Genomic DNA, 23649 nt, shown 5'->3' on the forward strand with positions numbered 1-23649 from the left:
CACATGAAGCAGGAAGCTCAAATAAGATGAGGAAAGACGTTTTAAAGACGATCAGGGCTGGGGACAGTGGTTCATACCTGTAATCCCAACACTTTAGGAGGCTGAGAGGAGAGGATGGCTTGAGGCCAGGAGTTTGAGACCAGCCTAGGCAACATAGGGAGACCCCATTTCTATAAATAAATAAATAAATACCATTGGTACTTGGCATTTCAGGCGGGGAACAGCAAACACACGAAAGCTCTGAGGCAGGAAAGGGAAGTGATTAGTGCTCGCTCCTGGTTCCTTTATCAGACCTTAAAGAGATGCAGAGACATTTCAGGTACTCCTTGGCCGAGCTCCTTCAGGGAAGGCCTAAGTTCGCTTCTACTTCCCATCTATTAATTTTTTTTTGGAGATAGAGTCTCACTCTGTTGCCCAGCCTGGAGTGCATGCAGTGGCACGATCTCAGCTCACTGCAACCTCCACCTCCCGGGTTCAAACGATTCTCCTGCCTCAGCCTCCCCAGTAGCTGGGACCACAGGTACGCATCACCACGATCGGCTAAGCTTTTGTATTTTTGGTAGAGACGGGGTTTCATCTTGTTGGCCAGGCTGATTTCCAATTCCTGGCCTCAAGTGATCCGCCTGCCTCGGCCCCACAAAGTGCTGGGATTACAGGCACGAGCCACCGCGCCCGGCCCTATTTCACTCCTAATGCCCACCATACGTACTTCCAAATGTTTGCTGAATGACAAAGTGAACGAGTGAATGCGACTACGTGACTTCGGGCAGCAGGCAATCCTATTCCTTGGACCTCAGTTTCCCTTTCTGTAAAGCAAGCCTGTCTCTCGCTCTCTGCCCTAAAAGCCTGAGTTCTGGGCTTGAGATGAGAGCGTCCTGTAGAGCAGACTCCAAGTGGACATTGAGCTGGGTCTTCTAGGAGGCCAGGATCCGGCCAGCTCATGGCTATGGTCCTCCCGCGGGACCCCGCACGCCCAGTTCCAGCGCCGCCCCGCCCAACCTCCCTTTGTTCCCCCAGGCCCCGCCCACTCCGCGCAGCTCGCTCCCCATTGGCCGGGGGGCGGGCCCTGGGCGCCCGGCTCAGCTGGGGGCGGGGCGGCAGGCGGCGGGCGGGGCCGTGTGCGCCTGCGCTGTGTGTGTACCGGCCGCAGCCCCGCGCCGGCTGCAGCTCAGTGATCCGAGCCGGATCCCGAGCGGGGAACACGGGCTGAAGCGGCGGCGGCGGCCCCGCCCCGGCGCTCCATTGTTGAGGCTGTCGCGGCTCTGTCGGCTGCTCAGCTGCGCTCCAGTCGGCCCAGGCGCAGCGGCGAGGAGCGAGCACTGCGAGGCAGCGGCCTGAGGTGAGACGGCGCGACGGGCGACGGGGTCTCCGGACCGGGCGGGGGTCTCTGCCCCGGGCGTGGCGGCTCCGAGCTGGGTTCCGCAGGGTCCGGGGTCGGGATCCGGGGTCCGTGCGCCTGGGCTTTGTCTTGGCCTCGGGTGGCACCTGGGGCTTCGCGCCTGCTGCGACGCCGCGTGGGCCCGCGCGGGGGTACCGGTCGCCTTGCGGGTGGGGGCCGGTCCCTACTGCTCCCAGTCTCCCCGCGTCTGCCGCGGAGGGCATTGCACGGACCCGGGCGCTGGATTCTGCCCGGTCCCCCGCGGCGTGGCTGGTCCCCGTGTGCAGCAGAGGGGCCCTGCGAGGACCCACTAGTGGGGCGGGGTCCGGATCACCGCGAGTGGGAGACTCCGCCGCCCTCCCCGCCCTCCCTCGCAGCGAGACTGCTTCGCCAGACTCACCGAGGGGACTGCGCGGACCCTCGGACGAGGGGGTCCGTGACTCTGGGTGGGGGCTCTTTCCCGTCCCCGCATGACGGCTTCCTGAGTGTTTTGTCACCTATAGGTCCCTGCGTGGACCCATGCGCGTGGGTCCTGGCCGCCCTGCTAGTGGGGCTGTGCGCCGCCCCGTGGCTCGTCTGGGTCGACCCCGCCTGGGACGCGCGTGTAGTGGGGGTCCGTGCGCTGCGGGCGCCGTTGGTGGGGGCGCACTGCCCCCGCCCCGTGATTTATCCTCTCACTTGCCCGGCGGGAGGAAGTGAGAGGCGCGGGCCCGGAGCTGTCGCGCAGCGGCCGCACCGACCTCTGCCCTGGCCGGCGGGTCCCGGGGGGCGAGGGGCTGTCACCGCGCGTCCCACCGCCGCGCTTCCTGCTCTGGCCCCGGGCTGGGCTCTGATTGGAGGGAGCAGGGCCCTTCTGCCCGGCGCCTCTTGATTTCTTCCGTTAGTAATGGGAAGAAAAAAAAAATCTGGAAAGCCAGATTGAACTTTGTAGCTCTCAGCGCCTGGAGAGTGGAAGAAACTCTCCCAAGAATTTGGCGGGCTGGAAAATGCGTTTCAAGCAGGAGTATCCACACCCACGGAATGAGGCCAAGGCAGTTACAGTTAGAGGTCAGATTTATGAGGGGAGAGCGAGGGTGAGGTCCGTGGGTGGGGAGACTCCGACCTCAGCTTGATGGGAAGACCTGATGCTGCCCCTCAGACGCTGTATTTCTCAGCCACCAAAGAAAGTGGAATCACTCCTTAGTGAATGCTTTCATCAAACTTTTGAAAAACCTGTAATGTCCCAGGAAGCAAAATCGAACTGGACAGTTTTCCCCCTTTTAAGAGTGTTAAACGTCCCGGAGACAAACAGCAGAAGGCTCAAGGAGTCCAAATACTCAACCTGAAGTTCTTTCTGAACAAGAGATGGTGTATAAGTAACAGGCATACAAGACAAAACTGAACTAATCACCGCAGCTGTGGCTCCTAGCCCTGTAGCGTGTCATGCAGGCCCTTTTGCCTTCTCAGCCCTCCGCTGTCCCAGACCCCAACGCTACCGCCCACCTCCAGTCATCAGCTCCTGCGGACGCATTGCTATGAACTCTGTTTAGGTGGCTCCCTTCTCTCTGAAATTTTGCTTGTTCTCCTGAAGTTCTGGTCTTTAAGAGCTTATGATCTGCAGGGACAGATTGACTTTGGGCAATACATAGTTAACTGTAGCACAGCTTGAAAAATGCTCTGATAGAGGTGGGCAGGCAATTTGTACATGCGGGTAAATGCGAGGTCCTTTTTCAATACCATGAATCCAAGTATTCATGCTATTTTAAATCTGCAATTCTTTGACTCTCCAGAGGGTTTTTAGATTTTTTTTTTTTCTATTACTTCCTAGTGTTTGTTGCATAGTTCAGAGTACTTGATTAAAACTTACCAGGTCGGCCGGGCGCGGTGGCTCACGCCTGTAATCCCAGGACTTTGGGAGGTCTAGGCAGGCGGATCACTTGAGGTCAGGAGTTCGAGACCATCCTGGCCAACATGGTGAAACCCGGTCTCTACTAAAAATACAAAAATTAGTCGGGCGTGGTGGTGGGCGCCTGTAATCGCAGCTACTCAGGAGGCTGAGGCAGGAGAATAGCTTGAACCCAGGAGGCAGAGGTTGCAGTGAGTGAAATGGCTCCACTGCACTCCAGCCTGGGCCATAGAGTGAGACTTCCTCTCAGAACAAAAACAATGTACTGGGTCTACCTCCCGCTCTGGAATTTTCCTGGAAGGCCTTCTCTTCTGGGCTTCATTTTTCTCTCTTTTGAGGATCGTAAACTACGTAATTTCCAAGAATCTTTGCCCTATACCTTTAATTCTTTCAAGCAAATATAGCAGAGAAGAATTCTCTTCCTGGCAATGGTGTAAATAATGGAGGCCTTTGAAAATGTGGATTCTAAAGTGGAAGTTCTTTTTCTTCTTCCCCTATTTTTTCCTTTTAAACAAGTTTAGTTACATGAGTATATATACTTTATCTCAGAGTTAAGGACAAGTATCTATGATGAAACCTTAAGCAGCTTTTTGGCAATATCTTGCATACTCTTCACAATTGTGTTTTATGTGCAGCATCTTCACTATATCCAGTTGGTTTGTTTTTTTCTCATTGATGGAGTTGTTGAGCTCAGAACTTTTCAGGAGCATTTTGTTGATCTTTGAAGTGTCATGTGAAATATGTTGCAATTTAACATTTTATTTGGTTGAGTAAAATGGGAGTAAATGGAAATTTGAGAGTGCCTTGAGTAGATGTACTTGGCTTTGTGTAATGGTTTGAAGCATAGTTGAAAATTACCACTTGTGGCTGGGTGTGGTGGCTCACACCTGTAATCCCAACACTTTGGGAGGGCAAGACAGGCAGATCACGAGGTTAGAAGATGGAGACCATCCTGGCTAACATGGTGAAACCCCGTCTCCACTAAAAATACAAAAAATTAGCCGGGTGTGGTGGCACATGCCTGTAGTCCCAGCTACTCAGGAGGCTGAGGTAAGAGAATCACCTGAACCCGGGAGGTGGAGGTTGCTGTGAGCCGAGATTGCACCACTGCATGCCAGCCTGGGCGACAGTGAGACTCCATCTAAAAAAAAAAAAAAAAAAAAAAAATACCGCTTGTAAAAAATTGCATCACATGTTGAATGACCTATAAAGGAGCTACAATTCTAAGGAATATGGTAATTAATTCTTTAAAATAGTAAGGCCAGGTGCTGTGGTTTACACCTGTAATGCCAGCACTTTGGGAGGCTGAGGTGCGAGGATCACTTGAGCCCAAGATTAGAGGCTGCAGTGAGCTATAATCATGCCACTGCACGCCAGTCTGTGTGATGGAGTGAAACCCTTTCTCTAAAAAACAAAAAGGTAAATAAATAATTTAAAAATAAAATACTAAGCTCCTTTCCAATTTATCTGTTTGGTAAGGTGGGAATTTGATGTGTTTGAGTTTCTTAAAGCCACGTGTCTCTGTAGAAAGGAGACACAATTTTCTCTGCTATTCCTAGTTATTTGGATGATTATAGGGATTAAAAATAGCCATTTGGTCAAGTTGTGAGCTACTGAATTACAATTTTTGCTTCACTCAGTAGGATTTTGCCTTTATTTTGATTTGCATTCTTATCTTAATTTAGGAAAAGATCTTTGTTATATGCTCCATGCACTTTGTTCTTTTGGGGAATCTGATCTTAGGAGAGGGCTTCAAAACGCAACCAGATTTTCTTTATGGTTTTCTAGATTTTATTAATGTTTTAATAAAACAACTAGTTAGTGCTGCTTCTGTGTCGAGGTATTTTTCATTTAGAGTAGGCTTGATATTTATGTGGATTAAATGAAAGGATGTCTCTCACGGAAGGGGACACATGGGTATGGAGAAGACAGAGGGCATATATATATATATATATATATTTTTTTTTTTTTTTTTTTTTTTTTTTTTTGAGATGGAGTCTCGCTCTGTCACCTAGGCTGGAGTGCAGTGGCAGGATCTCGGCTCACTGCAAGCTCTGCCTCCTGGGTTCACACCAGTCTCCTGCCTCAGCCTCCCAAGCAGCTGGGACTACAGGCGCCTGCCACCACGCCCGCCTGCTTTTTTGTATTTTTGGTAGAAACAGGGTTTCACTGTGCTAGCCAGGATGGTCTCCATCTCCTGACTTCGTGATCCACCCGCCTCGGCCTTCCAGAGTGCTGGGATTACAGGCGTGAGCCACTGCCTGTGGCCGACAGAGGATGTATTTTTGAACTCTACATTTCAGAGTTCTTTTCTCTAGCCCTGGCCTGGGTCCCAAACAGGGAACTTTTTTTTTTTTTTTTTTTTTTGAGACGGAGTCTTGCTCTGTCCCCCAGGCTGGAGTGCAATGGCGCGATCTCGGCTCACTGCAAGCTCCGCCTCCTGGGTTTACGCCATTCTCCTGCCTCAGCCTCCCGAGTAGCTGGGACTACAGGCGCCCGCCACCTCGCCCGGCTAGTTTTTTGTGTTTTTAGTAGAGACGGGGTTTCACCGTGTTAGCCAGGATGGTCTCAATCTCCTGACCTTGTGATCCGCCCGCCTCGGCCTCCCAAAGTGCTGGGATTACAGGCTTGAGCCACCGCGCCCGGCCCCAAACAGGGAACTTAATTCACTCTGTCACTGAAGTATACTCTTGCTTTGATGCCATTGGTGTGGTGTCCTAGAGATTTGCTGTGGCTGCTAGGAGTGTTTCAGAGTTAAGAACTGATGCGACTTCTCTTTTGTCAGCTTATGAGTCTATAAACCATCTTGTTTCCTTTAGTATTGTCTCCCTGGAACTGGAAGGTCAGAGATGAAGTTTTCTTAGATTGTGAGTCTCAGTCTTTGCTATCTACCTTCCTCTGTCTCCCATGTCACCTGCTTTTTTTTTTTTTCCCCTATTTTTCATTTTAATGTTTTTATTGGATAGGTGTCTATTATTGCAGGCTGCCTCAAAACATTTTTGGATATTGACAGGATGTAAGTATGAATAATATGTAAAAGATAACTTACTCTAGTTCTTTTGAGCAGAGGATTTGGTTTCGATATGTGGCCCTATTAAAAGTTTTGTTAAGTCCAAGTACTTTCTGAACTTCAGTTCCCTTACCTGTAAAATGGAGTTAGTTGTTAGTAATACCTGTTCTGCCTAACTCAGGAGATTGTTTTGAGGATCAAATGAAATCATGAATGTAATGGAATTTTGTAAATTTTAAATGAAGTATTGTATTACCTAAGTTTTTTTTTTTTTTTTTTTTTTTAAAGACGCTGTTATTAATGGAATGAATCTGGGTTTTCCTTTGAAATCCCAAATGTTTAATGTACAGAGAAGTTTTAATGTGTCTGTTGGGGAGCTTCATTAGGATTGTTTTCTATCTTTAATTGGCCAGTATTGTTTTATATTTTAGCATTTTTGGGGAACATCAAAATTTGTGTTTCAGTTATCATTAATATTTTACAAAGTTATTGAATGTGCATGATTTCGTCTTTAACAATCTCTTCAATTATTTACATTCCCATGTAAAAAAATGAGGTAACGAACATCCATGTAAATAACATTCCCATGCTTTAATGAAGCATAATTTCTTGACATTGCAGTTTCTTTTTTCTTTTGAGACGGAGTCTCACTCTGTTGCCCAGGCTGGAGTGCAGTGGCCGGATCTCAGCTCACTGCAAGCTCCGCCTCCCGGGTTCACGCCATTCTCCTGCCTCAGCCTCCCGAGTAGCTGGGACTACAGGCGCCCGCCACCTCGCCCGGCTAGTTTTTTGTATTTTTTTTTAAGTAGAGATGGGGTTTCACCGTGTTAGCCAGGATGGTCTCGATCTCCTGACCTCGTGATCTGCCCGTCTTGGCCTCCCAAAGTACTGGGATTACAGGCTTGAGCCACTGCGCCAGGCCAGACATTGCAGTTTCTAAGTGCCCTGTCTTGAGGTTGGGAAAGCTAAAGGGTAGTCAGAGGTCAAGGTCAGCAAAGCATCACCTTTGACATTTTAAATCCAGCAGCAGGTATCACAGTGAACCCCATTCCAGCATCCAGGAAGTTTCTCTGCCCTGCCTCTCCTCCAGCCACCTCAGAATCTATGTCTGCGGTGTTGGTCCTACTTTCCTCTCTCTCCTCCGCCTTTTCTTTATCTTCACCAGCTTCTACCGAGTGCCTCTGATGTCCCAGACAGTGGCAGTGGGATTACAAAGGCTAATAAACCCGGCCCTGGTCCTCAAAGAATTGATGTTTTCTGTGCAGATATTAAGTTACATTGTCATACATAGTGTTGACAAACATTGATACAGATATCCTGTGAAGTGCAGAAGCACCATCCTAGAAGCAGAGATGCAGAGGCAGCCCTGGTGACTCACACATGGAGAGCTGGAGTTCTTGGTCTAGTGGGATAAACTGACCTGGACATCATTTCAGTGCAGTGGAGTGAGTGCTGGGACGGCCTCCCTCGGGGCATCTGGGACTGGGTTTGTCTGGTGTTTAGTCTCCTGCCTGGTACTTAGAGTTTGTCAGCAAGATGAGCGTTGGGAGGTTTCTAAGTGAAAGGAAAGGCAGTCACTTACCTGAAACCTGAAATTTGTGGGTGTTCTGGGCCATTTATAATTCACTGAATCTGTTTTGTCAGAACAAGTCTATCATCTATTGTTTTGGATGGAGTGTGGCCAGCCTTGCCTTGGGATGTAAGGAAATCAGGAAACGCTTGTCAGGTGTCAACACCGTGCCAGACACTCTTCTAGGGGTTTCCACGTAAATCACTGTATTCATTTCTGTTGCTGCTTTACCACATTTCCACAAATTTAGTGGCTTAAACCAATTGAAATTGTATCATCTCACAGTTCTGTGGGGCAGAAGTCTGACGTGGGTGTCACTGGGCAAAAATCACCACGTGGGCTGAGCTGCATTCCTCACTGTAGAACTGTTTCCAAGTGCTTTTGGCCAAATATAGTTCCTTGTGGTTGCAGGACTGAGGTGTCTGTTCCCTTGCTGGCCATCTGTTGGGGGCTGCCCTCAGCTCCTGAGGCCTCTATCTAGTCTTTGCACGTGGTCCCATCAGCTCAGGGCTAGCTCGGCCAGGGACCTGGTCAGGCTCTCCAGTTCCCCTGTGTGCATTTCTCTTTTTCCACTCAGAGAAAGTTCTATGCCCTTTTTAAAATATTTTTTTGAGATGGAGTCTCACACTGTTGCTCAGGCTGGAGTGCAGTGGCGTGATCTCAGCTCACTGCAGCCTCCACCTCCCAGGTTCAAGTGATTCTCCTGCTTCAGTCTCCTGAGTAGCTGGGACTACAGGCACGTGCCACCAAGCCTGGCTAATTTTTGTATTTTTAGTAGAGACGGGGTTTCACTATGTTGGCCAGGCTGGTCACAAACTCCTGACCTCGTGATCCGCCCACCTTGGCCTCCCAGAGTGCTGGGATTACAGGCGTGAGCCACCACACCCAGCCATGAAGATCCTTCTTAAGTGAAAAAACTGTTCCTCTGACTTGATGTGAGGCTGTTGGTGAGATTGAAAGCAGTGGAGACAGGTCTGTCAGAAACGGAGCTAAACTTTGTGTTTTGGAGTATTTTGATGGCCTGCCCTGATTATGTAAGTTTTGCTAAGAAGTCATTAGAGTCATTCCTCTACTGGAAGAAACACCCATGTGGGGAATTTGGGACCTTGCCTTTTCAAGTTTTACACAAAGGACTCTTCATGGGTGAAAAGTACATGTTTCCAGGTCCATTTCTAGAATGGAAACAGCTGCATCAACCCAACAGCAATTCACATTCCTGAGTTTGAGAGAATCTGATTGTTTCAAGGCTGAAGCCAAAAGCCCAATAAACAGTGTTTGTACCTTTATTCATAGTTAGGAATTAGGTGCATCCCGTGGTCGAGGAAACAACTGATGGTGGTCACCAAGTAGTTTAAAACCAAGCAGGACCTCATTTTATCATGTGGGTGTTTTTGATTTTTTTTAACAAAGTTTTTATTTTCCTGTGCAATAAATGACAAGCTCTGACTTGAAATATATTTCCTTTAATAAACCAGAATCTAGGGCCAGGTGCGGTGGCTCACGCCTGTAATCCCAGACTTTGGGAGGCCGAGGAGGGCAGATCACGAGGTCAGGAGATTGAGACCATCCTGGCTATGGTGAAACCCTGCCTCTACTAAAAATACAAAAAATTAGCTGGGCATGGTGGCGGGCGCCTGTAGTCCCAGCTACTCAGGAGGCTGAGGCAGGAGAAGGGCATGAACCCGGGAGGCGGAGCTTGCAGTGAGCTGATATCACGCCACTGCACTCCAGCCTGGATGAGAAAGCGAGACTCTGTCTCAAAAAAAAAAAAAAAAAGAAACCAGAATCTATAACCCTAAGGTGTTTAACCTGGCTTTCAGAAATTTGTGAAGTCCCCAAAACCCTGTGCAACAATTTTGTGTATATGCATCCAGGTGTGTTTATGGGGAGATGATTTATAGCTCTCCATACGTTTTCAAAGTGGTTGGATTCCAAAAAAATTTTAGAATACACCACTTGGGCGTGGTGTGGTGGCTCACACCTGTAATCCCAGCACCTAGGGAGGCTGAGGCAGTAGGATCCACTGAGGTCAGGAGTTTAAGACCAGCAACATAGCGAGACCTCCACCTCTACCAAAAAAAAAAAAAATGCTGGGCGTGGTGGTGCACACCTGTGGTTCTAGCTGCTTGGGAGGTTGATCACCTGATCCCAATAATTTGAGGCTGTAGTAGGTTAGAATTACACCACGGCACTCTAGCCTGGGCAACAGAGCAAGACCCTCTCTCAAACAAAAAAAAAAAACAAAAAACCATATCACTTAATATACTATTGTTGTTGGTCAAGTATCAGATTTTGTTTAAAAATTAAATAGTCATTTTTTTTTTTTTGAGACGGAGTCTCACTCTGTCGCCCAGGCTGGAGTGCAGTGGCGTGGTCTCGGCTCACTGCAAGCTCTGCCTCCCGGGTGCACACCATTCTTCTGCCTCAGCCTCCTGAGTAGCTGGGACTACAGGTGCCCACCACCACGGCCGGCTAATATTTTGTATTTTTAGTAGAGATGGGGTTTCACCGTGTTAGCCAGGATGCTCTCAATCTCCTGACCTCGTGATCCGCCCACCTTGGCTTCCCAAAGTGCTGGGATTACAGGTAAATACTCATTTTTAGCAAAGGTGTACAGGCATACAGCTCCAAGAGTCAGAAATTAACAAGGCTTAGGACAAAACCCAGCAATCCCCTACCTTACCCTTCTCCACCCTGATCCCTGCTCCTTGGAGGTTACTATGTTTATGTTTTAGCTCGTTCTTCTAGATTGTGTGAAAGACAGGGAGATGTCCTACTGTGGAAGACAAGGATTCAGGTTGCTTACCCTCCCCCCTCCTCCTGTTGCCCACGTTTTTCTCCCCCATCCTCTCAGTATAATTATTGTGATAGTGAGGCCAGGCATAGTGGCTCGTGACTTATCCCAGATTTTTGGAGGCCGAGGCGGGCAGATCACTTGAGGCCAGGAGTTGAAGGCCAGCCTGGCCAACACAGTGAAACCCCGTCTCTACTAAAAAATACAAAAATTAGTCAGTTGTAGTGTTGCACACCTGTAGTCCCAGCTACTCAGGAGGGTGAGGCACAAGGATTGCTTGAACCTGCGAGGTGGAGGTTGCAGTGAGCTGAGATGGCACCACTGCACTCCAACCTGGGCAACAGAGGTAGACTCTGTCTCAAAAAAAATTATTGTGATAGTGGGCTACATAGTACAATAGTGTATGTATTTAGTATTCTTCCTGGTTTTTGGCCCAGAGCTTCTAAAACCCTTGTAATTTCCTGAGTGATAGGAACATCATTGGTTACAAGATTTGGTCTTAGGTTTCAATACCTGACACAAGAGCTTCTAAGTCTTTTGGAATCTCTGGGGTGATAGGAGTGTCTTTTGTATGATGATGAGATGACAGGTGGCTTCGGGCCCCTAGACAGGTTCAGGATTAGGGCTGGTTGCCAGAAAGATGAGTCATGAGTAAAGAGTTGGACATATCAGCCTCACCCCTACCTCTGGGAGGGGAGACGAGACAGGCTGGAGACTGAGCTAGTCACGGGTGGCCAATGACTTAATCATGTCTATGTTATGAAAACTCCATAAAACCCTCTAAATACTGGGTTTGGAAAGCTTCTGGTTTGGTGAACTCATTTGGTGCTGGGGAGGTGGCACTTCCAGGGACAGCATGGGAGCCCCGACCTCTCTGCCCCGTGGTGTGCCCTCTGCGTCTCTTGCATTTGGCTGTTCCTGTGTTCTCTTCTTTGTAATAAACCAGTAAGAGTAAGTGCCAAGCACTTTGCGTCTGTCACCTCTCTTACTTTTTCAGCAACACTGTGTGGCAGATAATGTCCTCATTTTGCCGGTGACAAAATGAGACTGATGCATTGAGTAACTTGCTCAAGGTCACATAATAAGTGGAATTGAAGCTCTCACTCCGAAGCCTGTGCTTTTAACCAGCATGCTGCATACGCGGCCTCTTTATTTGTTAGGATTTTTGGTGTCTCTAGGGCCTGACACCAAGTTGACCGTTGTGGCCTAGAGCTGTTATAACGGAGCTTTTAGCTGCCCTGCTGAGAACACAGCCAGCACCTCTGGATTGGCAGGGCAGGGGCTGTTCCTGCTGGGAGCTGCCCGCCACTCCCTGTGGCCCTTGGCTGATCTTCCTCATCCACTCCCTCCCTCATTCAGTAGTTCCTAAGTGCTGCCTCTGTGTGGAGGAGAAGGAGGCAGCCTTCCAGCCCAGGTGGGGCCTGCAGGTACACACAGCGAGAGGCAGCTGTGCACTGAGCTGGCTGTAGGCTGGGACAGTGTGGCTCCAGAGGTGGCGACAGGATGCTCTGGGACTGCAGAGGGAGCACGTGCTTGTGAAAGGGAGGAAGGGGCAGGCACCGCAGAGGAGGTGTACTTGAGTTGGACTTTGAGGGAGGAGTTGGATTTCCACAGTGGAACCGAGCAGCTGAGGCTTTCTCAGCGGCTGAAGATGACAGCCAGCCAGCCTCAAATGTTCAGCTTTTCCTGAATTCCCTTTTTTAGGACACTGCAGTAAGTTTTCAACAGAGATAAAGCAGTCACCTCCATGCCATTCATGTTCTGCAAATCCTGTGTGTAGTTTTCGATGCTTAGCAGATGGGGGCAGCCCGGGCCATAAGAGAAGAGCCTGTGTGTCCTCCTGTTTGGACATCAGTCAGGTGTGGCACAGGGCAGTGATCACTGCCTGCCTCTGAGGAACTCAGTTGTACTTTTATGTGGAGAGGACAAAGAAAGCTGTTGTACAGGGGGTAGGAGACAGTTCACCTGCAAAGCAAGGCACAAAATATATAGTCTGTGCCCTGCATGAGAGACCTAGCAGAACTGTGTGCTGATTCCCACCCCTGCCTCCCCTCCTGAGAGCGAACCACCCATTGTACCATGGCGGAGGGCATTTCTGAAGCCTCTGCCATCGGAGTGATCTGTCACTTGCCCATTGAGCCTTAGGGGCAGCAACCAGGTGGTGTGGCTGAAACACAGGCCTTGGCCAGACCTGGTAGGGCATGTTGGTTCTGCCACTGATTGTGAATTACAGAACCTTGGAGAAGTCATTGTCTTTGTCTGTGCCTCTCATGTAAGATGGGGAACACTGCGGCCATTGCAGAAGAGCAGACAGGTGGAGCGAGTATGAAGTGTTTTGTACGTGTGTGTGATACGGTGAATGAAATGGCACTGATTGACATTATTGATAGTAATAACAGGTTTCATTCAGGAATAAAACTGGTAAAGTAGGCCTGGCGCAGTGACTCATGCCTGTAATCTCAGCACTTTGGGAGGCCGAGGCAGGCGGATCACGAGGTCAGGAATTTGAGACCAGCCTGGCCAACATGGTGAAACCCCATCTTTACTAAAAGTACAAAAATTAGCTGGGTGTGGTGGTGCGCCTGTAGTCCCAGCTACTTGGGAGGCCGAAGCAGGAGAATCGCTTGAACCTGGGAGGCGGAGGTTCCAGTGAGCCGAGATTGTGTCACTGCACTCCAGCCTGGGCTACAGAGTGAAACTCTGTCTCAAAAAAAAAGAAACCTGGTAAAGTATTTTCCCCAGCCTAGGTACGTGTGGTAGAGCCGAATGAAAGCTTAGAACAAGATGACTTGAGAACTAGCCCAGCAGAGGAATCAGGCGGATGTGTTGTTACTGAGTGAGTGAAATTTGCACCTGTTTTCTCCCAGGCCACGTTGAGTTGTGTGCAACAGAGAGCTCAGGTGTTGGGGGCAGTGGACCGGTTGAAGAATGCATTGCTGTTATGGGAGGAACATTGGGCTTTGAAAAAGCAGAGCTGGATCCACGTTCTTGCCTGGTAACTCTAACTATCATCTAGTTTGGAAAGGGGGATACAGTTCACTGAAAAATTCTTACGACGGTGGGGAAAGGATTGGGGCGTCTGCATTGCTGTGTGTAATATGGGTCATATGAAAGAGCATTTGGGCTGGAGGGAGACTTTTCATCTCTCTAACTTTCACAGGACAATTCCATCATGATTTGGAGATTTTTGAATCAAAACCACTTTGTTCTGCTATGTGTTTTGGGGCAAATATATACCTACAATTTGCTTAAATATTTCAGATGATACAAGAATATATGTGTGGGGTAAAAAGCTGAAATTTGCATTCCCCCTTCTCTAGAAGTAACCATTGTGAATAGTTAAGTCTGTATTCCAGCTATTTTGTATATTATAAATACACAGTGAATATATGAGTGTATATATACCTATATGTTACACAAACACGTTTTTAGAGATGGAATATTGCTGTGTTGCCCACACTGGTCTCAAACTCCTGGGCTCAAGTGGTCCTCTCGCCTCGGCCTCCCAAAGTTTTGGAATTACAGGCGTGAGCCACCGCGCCTGGCCTGCATGAGTATATTTACTAATTGCTAAGTTACTCTGTTCAATACATGTCTGTTGAACTCCTCCATGTGCCAAGCATTGTTCTGAATACCTTATATGCACTAATTCACTTAATTTTTAGAGCAGCTCTATTATTGTGGCCCTTTTACAGTGAGGAAACTGAACCACAAAGAGGCTGGGGATGTCGTCTAACATCACACAGCCAGTGCTGTTGGAATTGAGGTTTGAACCCAGACTGCTGGCTTCCGATCTCTTAGCTGTTATCATAGACGGCACACCCAAACCTTAGGGTCGCCTCCCAAGCCTTGCCTCTGATACGGGCTCGCCTGAGCTCTGCGAGAGCCGTGTATGTGAGGTTTCTTTCCTCTTTAAGAACACAAGCCTTGGAATTGTCCCAGACCCTGGTAGGACCTCTTGAGGACTAAAACAGGGATTCTTCAAGCCTGCCCCAAGGCCGGATCTCTGATTTAGCTACTTGGAAGGTAGACGTGGAAGAGAGTAATTTTGCCAGAACAAAAAGTCAGGATGGCTGGGCTGACTGGGCCAGACGCGGTGGCTCACGCCTGTAATCCCAGCACTTTGGGAGGCCGAGGCAGGTGGATCAACTGAGGTCGAGAGTTCGAGAGCAGCCTGGTGAACAAGTTGAAACTCCATCTCTATTAAAAATATAAAAATTAGCTGGGCGTGGTGGCGGGCGCCTGTAATCCCAGGTACTTGGGGGACTGAGGCAGGAGAATTGCTTGAACCCTGAAGGCGGAGGTGGCAGTGAGCTAAGATTACACCACGGCACTCCAGCCTAGGTGACAGAGCGAGACTCCGTCTCAAAAAAAAGAAAAGGAAGGAAGGGGAAGGGGAATGGCTGGGCTGACTCATCCTAGGGAAGAGGCCCTACAGCAGCCGTAGGACCTTGGCCAGTTGGGTGGAAAAGAAGGAAGGAAGAGGCCGGGCGCGGTGGCTCAAGCCTGTAATCTCAGCACTTTGGGAGGCCGAGACGGGCGGATCACGAGGTCAGGAGATCGAGACCATCCTGGCTAACACGGTGAAACCCCGTCTCTACTAAAAAAAATACAAAAAACTAGCCGGGCGAGGTGGCGGGCACCTGTAGTCCCAGCTACTCGGGAGGCTGAGGCAGGAGAATGGCGTAAACCCAGGAGGCAGAGCTTGCAGTGAGCTGAGATCCGGCCACTGCACTCCAGCCTGGGCCACAGAGCGAGACTCCGTCTCAAAAACAAACAAACAAACAAACAAAAAAAACAAAAAAAAAAGAAGGAAGGAAGAGCTTCACCCATGGCGGTGACCTGGACTGCAGAAACCACACTAAACAGTCCACGTCCTGGAGCATTTGCTTCTCTTCTCCTTGGGTAGAGGGTGTGGGGAGCTTTCTACCCTGGAGGCTGAGCAGCGCAGCTTCTAACCAGGGTAGGCGTTTGTCTGTCCCTGGGAATACAGACAGCATTCTCATAAGCAGCCCAAAAATACTCCTGAACCGCTTTTTGTAGGGCAGGGCGGGGCGGGGCAGAGGGTCGTTTTGACTCATAGGTACCTTTTCCACTTTCACGGCTGATAACTGTGTTACAGGTTAAAGTTTTGTTTTTGATACTGAAGAGGGCTTAAGAGAGTGAGCTATTATGGCACATCTAAGTCTGCTAAAATAGAACCACGGGGTAGTGCAGGAAAATCTCTTCTAAATTATGGATCATATATGGTGAACGTTAGAAGCCATGTGTACCTAAGTTGAAAAATCAAAACATGTCTTGTATTTGGGTGACCCCGCTAAGTCTGGATGCCACTGCGCCTTGTGTGAACACAGGATGCTGAGGTGTAGGGATCAACAGGCTTTTTCTGGACATCTTGCACTTCTCCCTTGGGGTAAAGTGGGGCGGCAGTAGCAGCGCACAGCTGTTGGGCCCCTAATATTTGTCAACTGTTTTACATATGGGATTCCATTTAATGCAATCTTGGAGGTAAAATTATTTTGTTGAAGCTGAAGATAGAGGTTTAGAGAAGTTAAGAAAATTGTTCAAGGTCATGTCATTTCTTTTCTTTTCTTTTCTTTTTTTTTTCTTTTTTTGAGGCAGAGTTGCGCTCTTGTTGCCCAGGCTGGAGTGCAGTGGCGCGATCTCGGCTCACCACAACCTCTGCTTCCCAGGTTCAAGCGATTCTCCTGCCTCAGCCTCCCGAGTAGCTGGGATGACAGGCATGCGTCACCACACCCGGATAATTTTGTATTTTTAGTAGGGACAGGGTTTTTTGATGTTGGTCAGGCTGGTCTTGAACTCCCAACCTCAGGTGATCCACCCGACTTGGCCTCCCAAAGTGCTGGGATTACAGACGTGAGCCACCATTCCTGGCCAAGGGCACGTAATTTCTTAAGTGGAAAGATGAAGTACTTAATGAACTCAGAAGTTTGACTTCAAGGCCCTTGATCTTTCCATTACATGTGGTTCCTTCCCTGGTTGGTGGGGAGGGACTGAAGAACTCAGGAAGCTGTGTTTTGTGGAAAGAGGACCTGAGGGGTGTATGGTCTTTCCAGGCTTGGAATCTGCCATGCTGGGCTTCTGAATTGTATAGCTTGGCCATATAGAGAGAAGCCCCTCATTTAAGACTTACTGTTTGGGGGAAATAAAGGAAGACCGCCCACATGAGAACAGGCAGAGGCGACTTTCTCAGAGCTACTGTGGCAAAGGAGTGGGTGCCGTCACTTGCGTGTGGCAGAGACTCACGTACAAGTGAGTGGTGGATGAGGAGCGGGGAAGCTTCAGGATGGAAAAGAACAGCTCCCGTTGGAGGCTGTTGTGGGGGCTGGAGGCGGCTGTACAGAAGCGGGGTGTCCTATGTGATTGGTTAGGGGCGTGTTTGGCTTTCTCTGAATGATCCTAACTGGGAAACAGGTGCCAAAATTAGGGTGGCTGTTAGTTTTGAGTCAAGTCCTGGCCACGTGGGGCAGAGTTGTGGTTTAGTTTCTGGGTTGTGGAGAGAGAGCAGTCTGGCTTCCGGTCTGATGTGCTAGCCTGGCTGGCCTCCTGGCTGTTGACTGTAGATAGGGGATTGGTTTCCTGGGTGGGCAGCTACCGGTTGTGGTCTGAGGTCTGTCTTTATACATATGATCACGCATGGTCTGTTTGTATATTCAGTCCTTCATTTTTCTTGTCAGTAAAAATATCAAACGACAAATTGGGAACTTTTTAGATGTCTGTGTCCCCTGGAGGAAGTTTTCACGTTCACATTTAATCAGAATGAATATAAACAATTGGGCCATTTATCTTGAAGATTTAAAGTAGGAAATCTTCAACAATACTATTTCGGCGCCATTGCCTCTCTGTCCATCCACCGCCGGCTCATCGTTCACCAGTTTGGGGTTGATCCAGTTCTCTATACGTCTTGTCTTGTGTGCATCTCATTGTTTGCTAGTGTTAGCTTTCCCCCTCGTCAGTGTAGTTTATTTGTGTAGCCTCTGTTGGTAGGAAGTTGTCTGTGGAATTTGTGAATGGAAGGGTCAGCCCAGTGATTTTAGAGATAAACGGAAATACAGGGAAATGTTCCAGCTTTTTTGGTGGCAAAACCAGGAATAGAAAGCAGCGTTCTTTCTGCCACAAGGTCATTGAAAGACAGCTCAATGTGGGCCTAAAATGCAGAGTAACTAACTTTCATTTATCTCTGCTTCTGACTCTTCTTATCAGACATTTTAAATTGACCTTAATGTGTTAGCAGAAATATAAAAAATACTGACCTGTTTACATACAAGGTACGTCTTCTCCTACTCATTTGGTTGTTTTTTTCAACAGAATTGAAAAGACATTGTTATAAACTGAATGTTTATGTCTCCCCCAGATTCTTGTACTGGAGCCCTAACTGCCAGTGTGATGGTATTAGGGGGTAGGACCTTTGGGAGGTAATTAGGGTTAGATGAGGTCATGGGCATGGGCCCTGGTCTGACAGGATTAGTGCCCTTAGAAGAAGAGAAACCAGGCTGGGTGTGGTGGCTCACACCTGTAATCCCAGCACTTTGGGAGGCTGAGGTGGGCAGATCACGAGGTCAGGAGATTGAGACCATCCTGAAACCCTGTTTCTACTAAAAATACAAAAATTAGTTGGGCTGGTAGCACGTGCCTGTAATCTCAGCTACTCGGGAGGCTGAGGCAGGAGAGTTGCTTGAACCAGGGAGTCAGAGGTTGCAGTGAGCCGAGATTGTGCCCCTGCACTCCAGCCTGGTGACAGAGGGAGGCTCTGTCTCAAAAAAAAAAAAAAAAAAAAAAAAAAGAAAGAAAGAAAAGAAGAGGGGAAAGCACAGAGCTCCTACTGCCCTGGTGTGAGGAAACAAGAAGAAAGGTGGCTGCCTTCAAGCCAGGAAGAGGTCCCTGTCCCAGAACTGAGTTGGCCGACACCTTGATCTTAGACTTCTAGCCTCCAGAGCTGTGAGAAAGAAACTAATGTTTAAATCACACAGCCTATGGTATTTTTTATGTTATTTGCCTATGGTATTATGGACATGTGAGCTGACTGATACAGAGTTGGTTCCAGAATACTATAGCCTGTATTTAAGTTGGTGATGCCATGAAAATTAATGTGGTAGTCCATTCTTTTATATAAAGATAGCACTGTGAGCCCAGAGTCTTTGCTCATGTATCAGTTGAGTCTTGTCTTCTTATAATAGCTTCCTAATTTCTCTTTTCCCCCTCTAATTTATATTATATATCTGGATTAAATCATATATGGTATGATTTTATACTTCATGTCTATACAAACCTTTACTGATTTTATTTCATTTTATTTGATTTTTGAGACATGCCCTTGCTCTGTTGCTCAGGCTGGAATGCAGGCGTGCCATCACAGCTCACGGTAACCCTAAATTCCTGGGCTCAAGTGATCTTCCCGCCTCAGCCTCCTGAGTAGCTGGGACTACAGGTGTGCTACCCTGCCTAGCTAATTTTAAAATTTTTTGTAAGGACAGGGTCTTGCTGTGTTGTCCAGAGTAGTTTCAAACTCCTGGCCTCAAGCAGTCCTCTCGCCTCAGCCTCTGAAAGCACTGGGATTACAGGCATGAACCGCCGCACCGGCCCAGTGATTTTTCATTGTTAAGATCAAGGACGGGTTCCCTGGCTTGGCATTCAAGACTCATGATCAGGGCGTGATATGCAAGTTTGGGTTTCAGTGTTTCCATTCCCGCCATCAGCCTTGCACTCCAGCTTGTTGCCTAAGCCCTGTTCTGAAGCCCAACCTGAGAGCTGCACTTAGAATTTGGACCTTCTCATCTCTTCATCTTCTTCGCCTATATTCTTATCTCCATCTGGGACATCATCTCCACATTTCTGCCTCTTTAAATCTTCTCCATCCTTCAAGACTTGAAATACTCACTTCCTTTACATGATCCCCGCTCTGACATCCAAGCTAGAATTAATCTTTCTTCCTTTGAACTCTGATAGTGCTTAATGTTTTTCATCCTTTAATTATGCAGCAGTCCTGTGTGTTAGATGTTATTATTCCCCCAGTTTTTCATAGTTACTTTGAAAATATTTGCTGTAGTCATATATTTTGAATATGTTATATGAGTGACATTCAAAAGGTCCTGGAGAGTGAAAGGCAGTCTTACTCCCATCACTGCCCTGTGACCACTGTTGCCAGTTTTTTTTTTTTTTTTCCCAAGACGGAGTCTTGCTCTGTCACCAGGCTGGTGTCATCTCAGCTCACTGCAACCTCCGCCTCCCGGGTTCAAGCGATTCTCCTGCCTCAACCTCCCGAGTAGCTGGGACTACAGGCATGCGCCACCACGCCCAGATAATTTTTATATTTTTGGTAGAGACGGGATTTCACCATGTTGGCCAGGATGGTCTCGATATCCTGGCCTCGTGATCCACCTGCCTCAGCCTCTCAAAGTGCTGGGATTACAGGCGTGAGCCACTGCGCCCAGCCTATGTGTCTTCTTTTTAAAAACACAGATGTTGGCGTAAAATAAATACTCTTCTCCACCAGTTCCCCACTGGTAAGTATTTAGGTTGTTCCCAACCGTTTGGATTAATCAATGCTGAGTTGTACATAATTCTTGCATGTTTGCGTGGATATGTTCATAGGATGCATTGCTAGAAATGGAATTGTGGGATCCAGGGTTCTGCGCATTTTAAATGTTGATGGGTGTTGCTGGATTCCCTTCCGTTAGGGCCATACCATTGTCTCACTGTCAGTGTGTAAGGGCGCCTATTTCTATTTCCTTGCCAATAGTTTCTTCTCAGATGTTTTGTTTGTCAATCTTATAGATAGGTTAAAAAAAAGTGATCAGGTGCAGTGGCTCATGCCTGTAATGCCAGCGCTCTAAGAGGCCGAGGCGGGCAGATCACCTAAGATCAGGAGTTTGAGATCAGCCTGGCCAACATGGTGAAACCCCTGTCTCTGCTGAAAATACAAAAGTTAGCCGGGCGTGGTGGCACACACCTACAATCCCAGCTACCCAGGAGGCTGAGGCAGGAGAATTGCTGGAACCCGGGAGGCAGAGGCTGCAGTGAGCCGAGAGTGCACCACTGCACTCTACCCTGGGCAACAGAGCAAGACTCCATCTCAAAAAGAAAAAAAAAAGAAAAAAGTTTTGCTCTCATTTTATAGGGTAGGAAACTGAAGATGAGAGAGATTAGATAGGTGATCTGCCTGGTCTCATGGGATGTGTGGTTCACTCAGGACCTGAATTTAGCCTTCTAATTTCAAAATGCATTTTCTTTGGAGGCAAAGTGGTGTAAAAAAAAAATGTATATATATATTTATGGATATATAGGTATACCTACAAAAAATATAATATTTTATATATTTAGCTTTTGATAAGTTAATACTGTAATTATGCACTATTTAATCCCTCTCCTAGACTATAAACCTTTTCTGTAGAAGATACTTTTCAGATTTAGAGAATTTTTTTCTTGAGAGTCTAGGACAGACCTGTAAACACAGTGTAGATTATGAAACAATACACATTTCTGTTTTTTAATCTCAAACATATCTAAATTATCTTTCGACTTTTCAAACCTTTCAAAATAGAGATTCTAAGAGAGAAGTCCAGGCTATTTGTCTTTTAGGGAATTGCAGTTTCTTTGGTAAGAGAAAGGTTGGTAGCTTTGTTAGTAACCCTTTGACCTTGCGAATGTCTTTTGTGTTTAGTTAATGATATTTTGCGTATGACTTTGAAGATTGTTTGGGGAAGCAAGTGTAGTTTAGCAGTTAGCTCTCTTCCTTGATAATAATCTTTCCTTCTTTCATTTATTACAGTTATAGCATTAAACACTGCCCGTAAGGCCACTAGGTTTAGTCGTCACCAGAAGACGACCCCAAATATGGTCCTTTGCATTACAAGTTACAAATTTTATCCAGAAAGTTTGCACATAATAATTTGGATATTGTTAAACTTTCCAAATAGAGTATATGGGTTGAATATGAATTGTGTGCGTATATCAATATATTAATGATCTAGGGATTAACACCATTCAATTCAAAATAGCCAAATTCAAATACTGTTGATGGGAATGTAAGTTAGTTCAACCATTGTGGAAGAGAGTGTGGCGATTCCTCAAAGATCTAGAACCAGAAATACCATTTGACTCAACAATCCCATTACCAGGTATATACCCAAAGAAACATAAGTCATTACGTTACAAAGATACATGCATGTGTATGTTCATTGCAGCACTATTCACAGTAGCAAAGACAGGGAATCAACGCAAATGCCCGTCAATGATAGACTGGATAAAGAAAATGTGGTACATATACACCGTGGAATACTATGCAGCCGTCAAAAGGAACACGATCATGTCCTTTGCAGGGACCTGGATGGAGCTGGAAGCCATTATCCTCAGCAAACTAAGGCAGAAACGGAAAACCAAACTTTCATAAGTGGGAGCTGAACAGTGAGAACACATGGACACAGGGAGGGGAACAATGCACTCTGGGGCCTGTTGGGGGTGAGGTGAGGGGAGGGAGAGCATTAGGAAAAACAGCTAATGCACGCTGGGCTCAATACTTAGGTGATGGGTTGATAGGTGCGGCAGACCACCATGGCACACATTTATCTATGTAACAAACCTGCACATCCACCCCAGAACTTAAAAATTAAAAAAAAAAGAATAAAAAATCCACAGGTTTCATTCAGTGATATAAAACAGAAAATCCCAAAGCTCTTTTGCACATGGCTTGTTTATAGTACTGAGGGCTGGAAATTCATATGTTCTGATAAGAACTCAATCAGCTCAGAAATGTCATTTCTTAGATTCTACTAAATGTTTGTTTGGGACCTGTTTAATGAAAACACAGGTTTCATTCAGCCATATAAAACAGCACATCACACACACACACAGATAGCCCCCTTGTTCCAAAAACATGGACATTTTACATTTCTACTTAAAGTGTGTGCACACTGACTGAAGCTCTGTGTTGCAGTGATGCGTGCTGCTAGGATTGTGGCTCTGTTTCGAATCTGCTAGCCAGGCTACGGCTTTCCAGTCAGGTATTTTTTGTTTTGTTCATGTTGTTGCTGCCGTTGGGCCAGGGTAACCTGTGTGAATTTCCCTCCACTGCCCAGCCAGATTCCCTTTCCGGGGGACGGGCTTAGTGTCTCATCCGGCAGCCCTGTTTCCTGGTGATCTGGGCTGAGCGGCTCCACGAGAAGTTGCACCCATCTTCTCCAGTAGTTCATCTTTTCACAGCAAGCAAAACATTTTCACTACATTTCTAGTGGGACAGGCACTAGCTCTTTTCTGGGCATCAGGAGACCTGGCTTTGTTCTGGTTCAAGCAACAGCTGGTGAGTTACCAAAGACAAGTCCCACCTGTCCCCTGTTCCTTTGCTTTATAAGTAGAATGACAGTCCGAGTGGGCATCACTGCCCTGGTCTCTATGCGGTGCTGAGTGTTGTGGGCATGATGGCTAAGTGTCAGGGTGCATTTCCCCACTAGGGGATTACAGTCCAGTCAGAGACACAGGAGGAAAGCTAACAGCCCCCGGCAGGTGCACAGAACCAGAGGAGTTTGGAAGGGTGGTTCCAAGCTCCTAGCTGTGATTGATGTGATCACAATAAACATTGTATCTCTAAGTCTTGGGCCATTGGACCCAGAGAAGAGAGAGCTCGTGTTGAGTTGTAGTGAGAGGTGCGTGGTTTGTGTACATGCTGAGCCTGGCCTGGACTCTGAGGCCCATTCCATTTTACCTTCTGTTTCCACCTTCTTCATGCTCCTGCTTGTTTCTCCAGAAAAACTGCAATAAATTCCTTTCAAAAACTTTACAAAAGCCATAGATGCTCATTGAAAACAGTTCAAATGGGGAGGCCGAGATCGGCAGATCACAAGATCAGGAGATCGAGACCAACCTGGCTAACACCGTGAAAACCTGTCTCTACTAAAAATACAAAAAGTTAGCCGGGTGTGGTGGCAGACGCCCGTAGTCCCAGCTACTGGGGAGGCTGGGGCAGGAGAATGGTGAGAACCCGGGAGGCGGAGCTTGC

At 47.5% G+C, this 23649-nt stretch overlaps 2 protein-coding genes across 3 annotated transcripts in view; one reads left to right on the forward strand and one right to left on the reverse strand.

The window, feature by feature from the left end:
- Nucleotides 1–944: 944 nt before the first annotated feature.
- Nucleotides 945–1850, reverse strand: LOC112625214 (translation initiation factor IF-2). The gene is given in 3 exon segments (XM_025386436.1): nt 945–1436; nt 1438–1673; nt 1676–1850. Coding segments are annotated over 3 exon segments (903 nt in total).
- The window catches only part of AFAP1 (actin filament associated protein 1), a 192549-nt gene continuing 170037 nt past the window's right edge, over nt 1138–23649 (forward strand). For both annotated transcript variants that reach the window (XM_025385958.1, XM_025385961.1), the window contains exon 1: nt 1138–1339. The gene's annotated coding sequence lies outside the window, so the exon portion shown is untranslated. The remainder of the gene's footprint in view (nt 1340–23649) is intronic.

The sequence above is a fragment of the Theropithecus gelada genome, chromosome 5 (assembly GCF_003255815.1).
Source record: "Theropithecus gelada isolate Dixy chromosome 5, Tgel_1.0, whole genome shotgun sequence".
Lineage (NCBI taxonomy): Eukaryota > Metazoa > Chordata > Mammalia > Primates > Cercopithecidae > Theropithecus > Theropithecus gelada.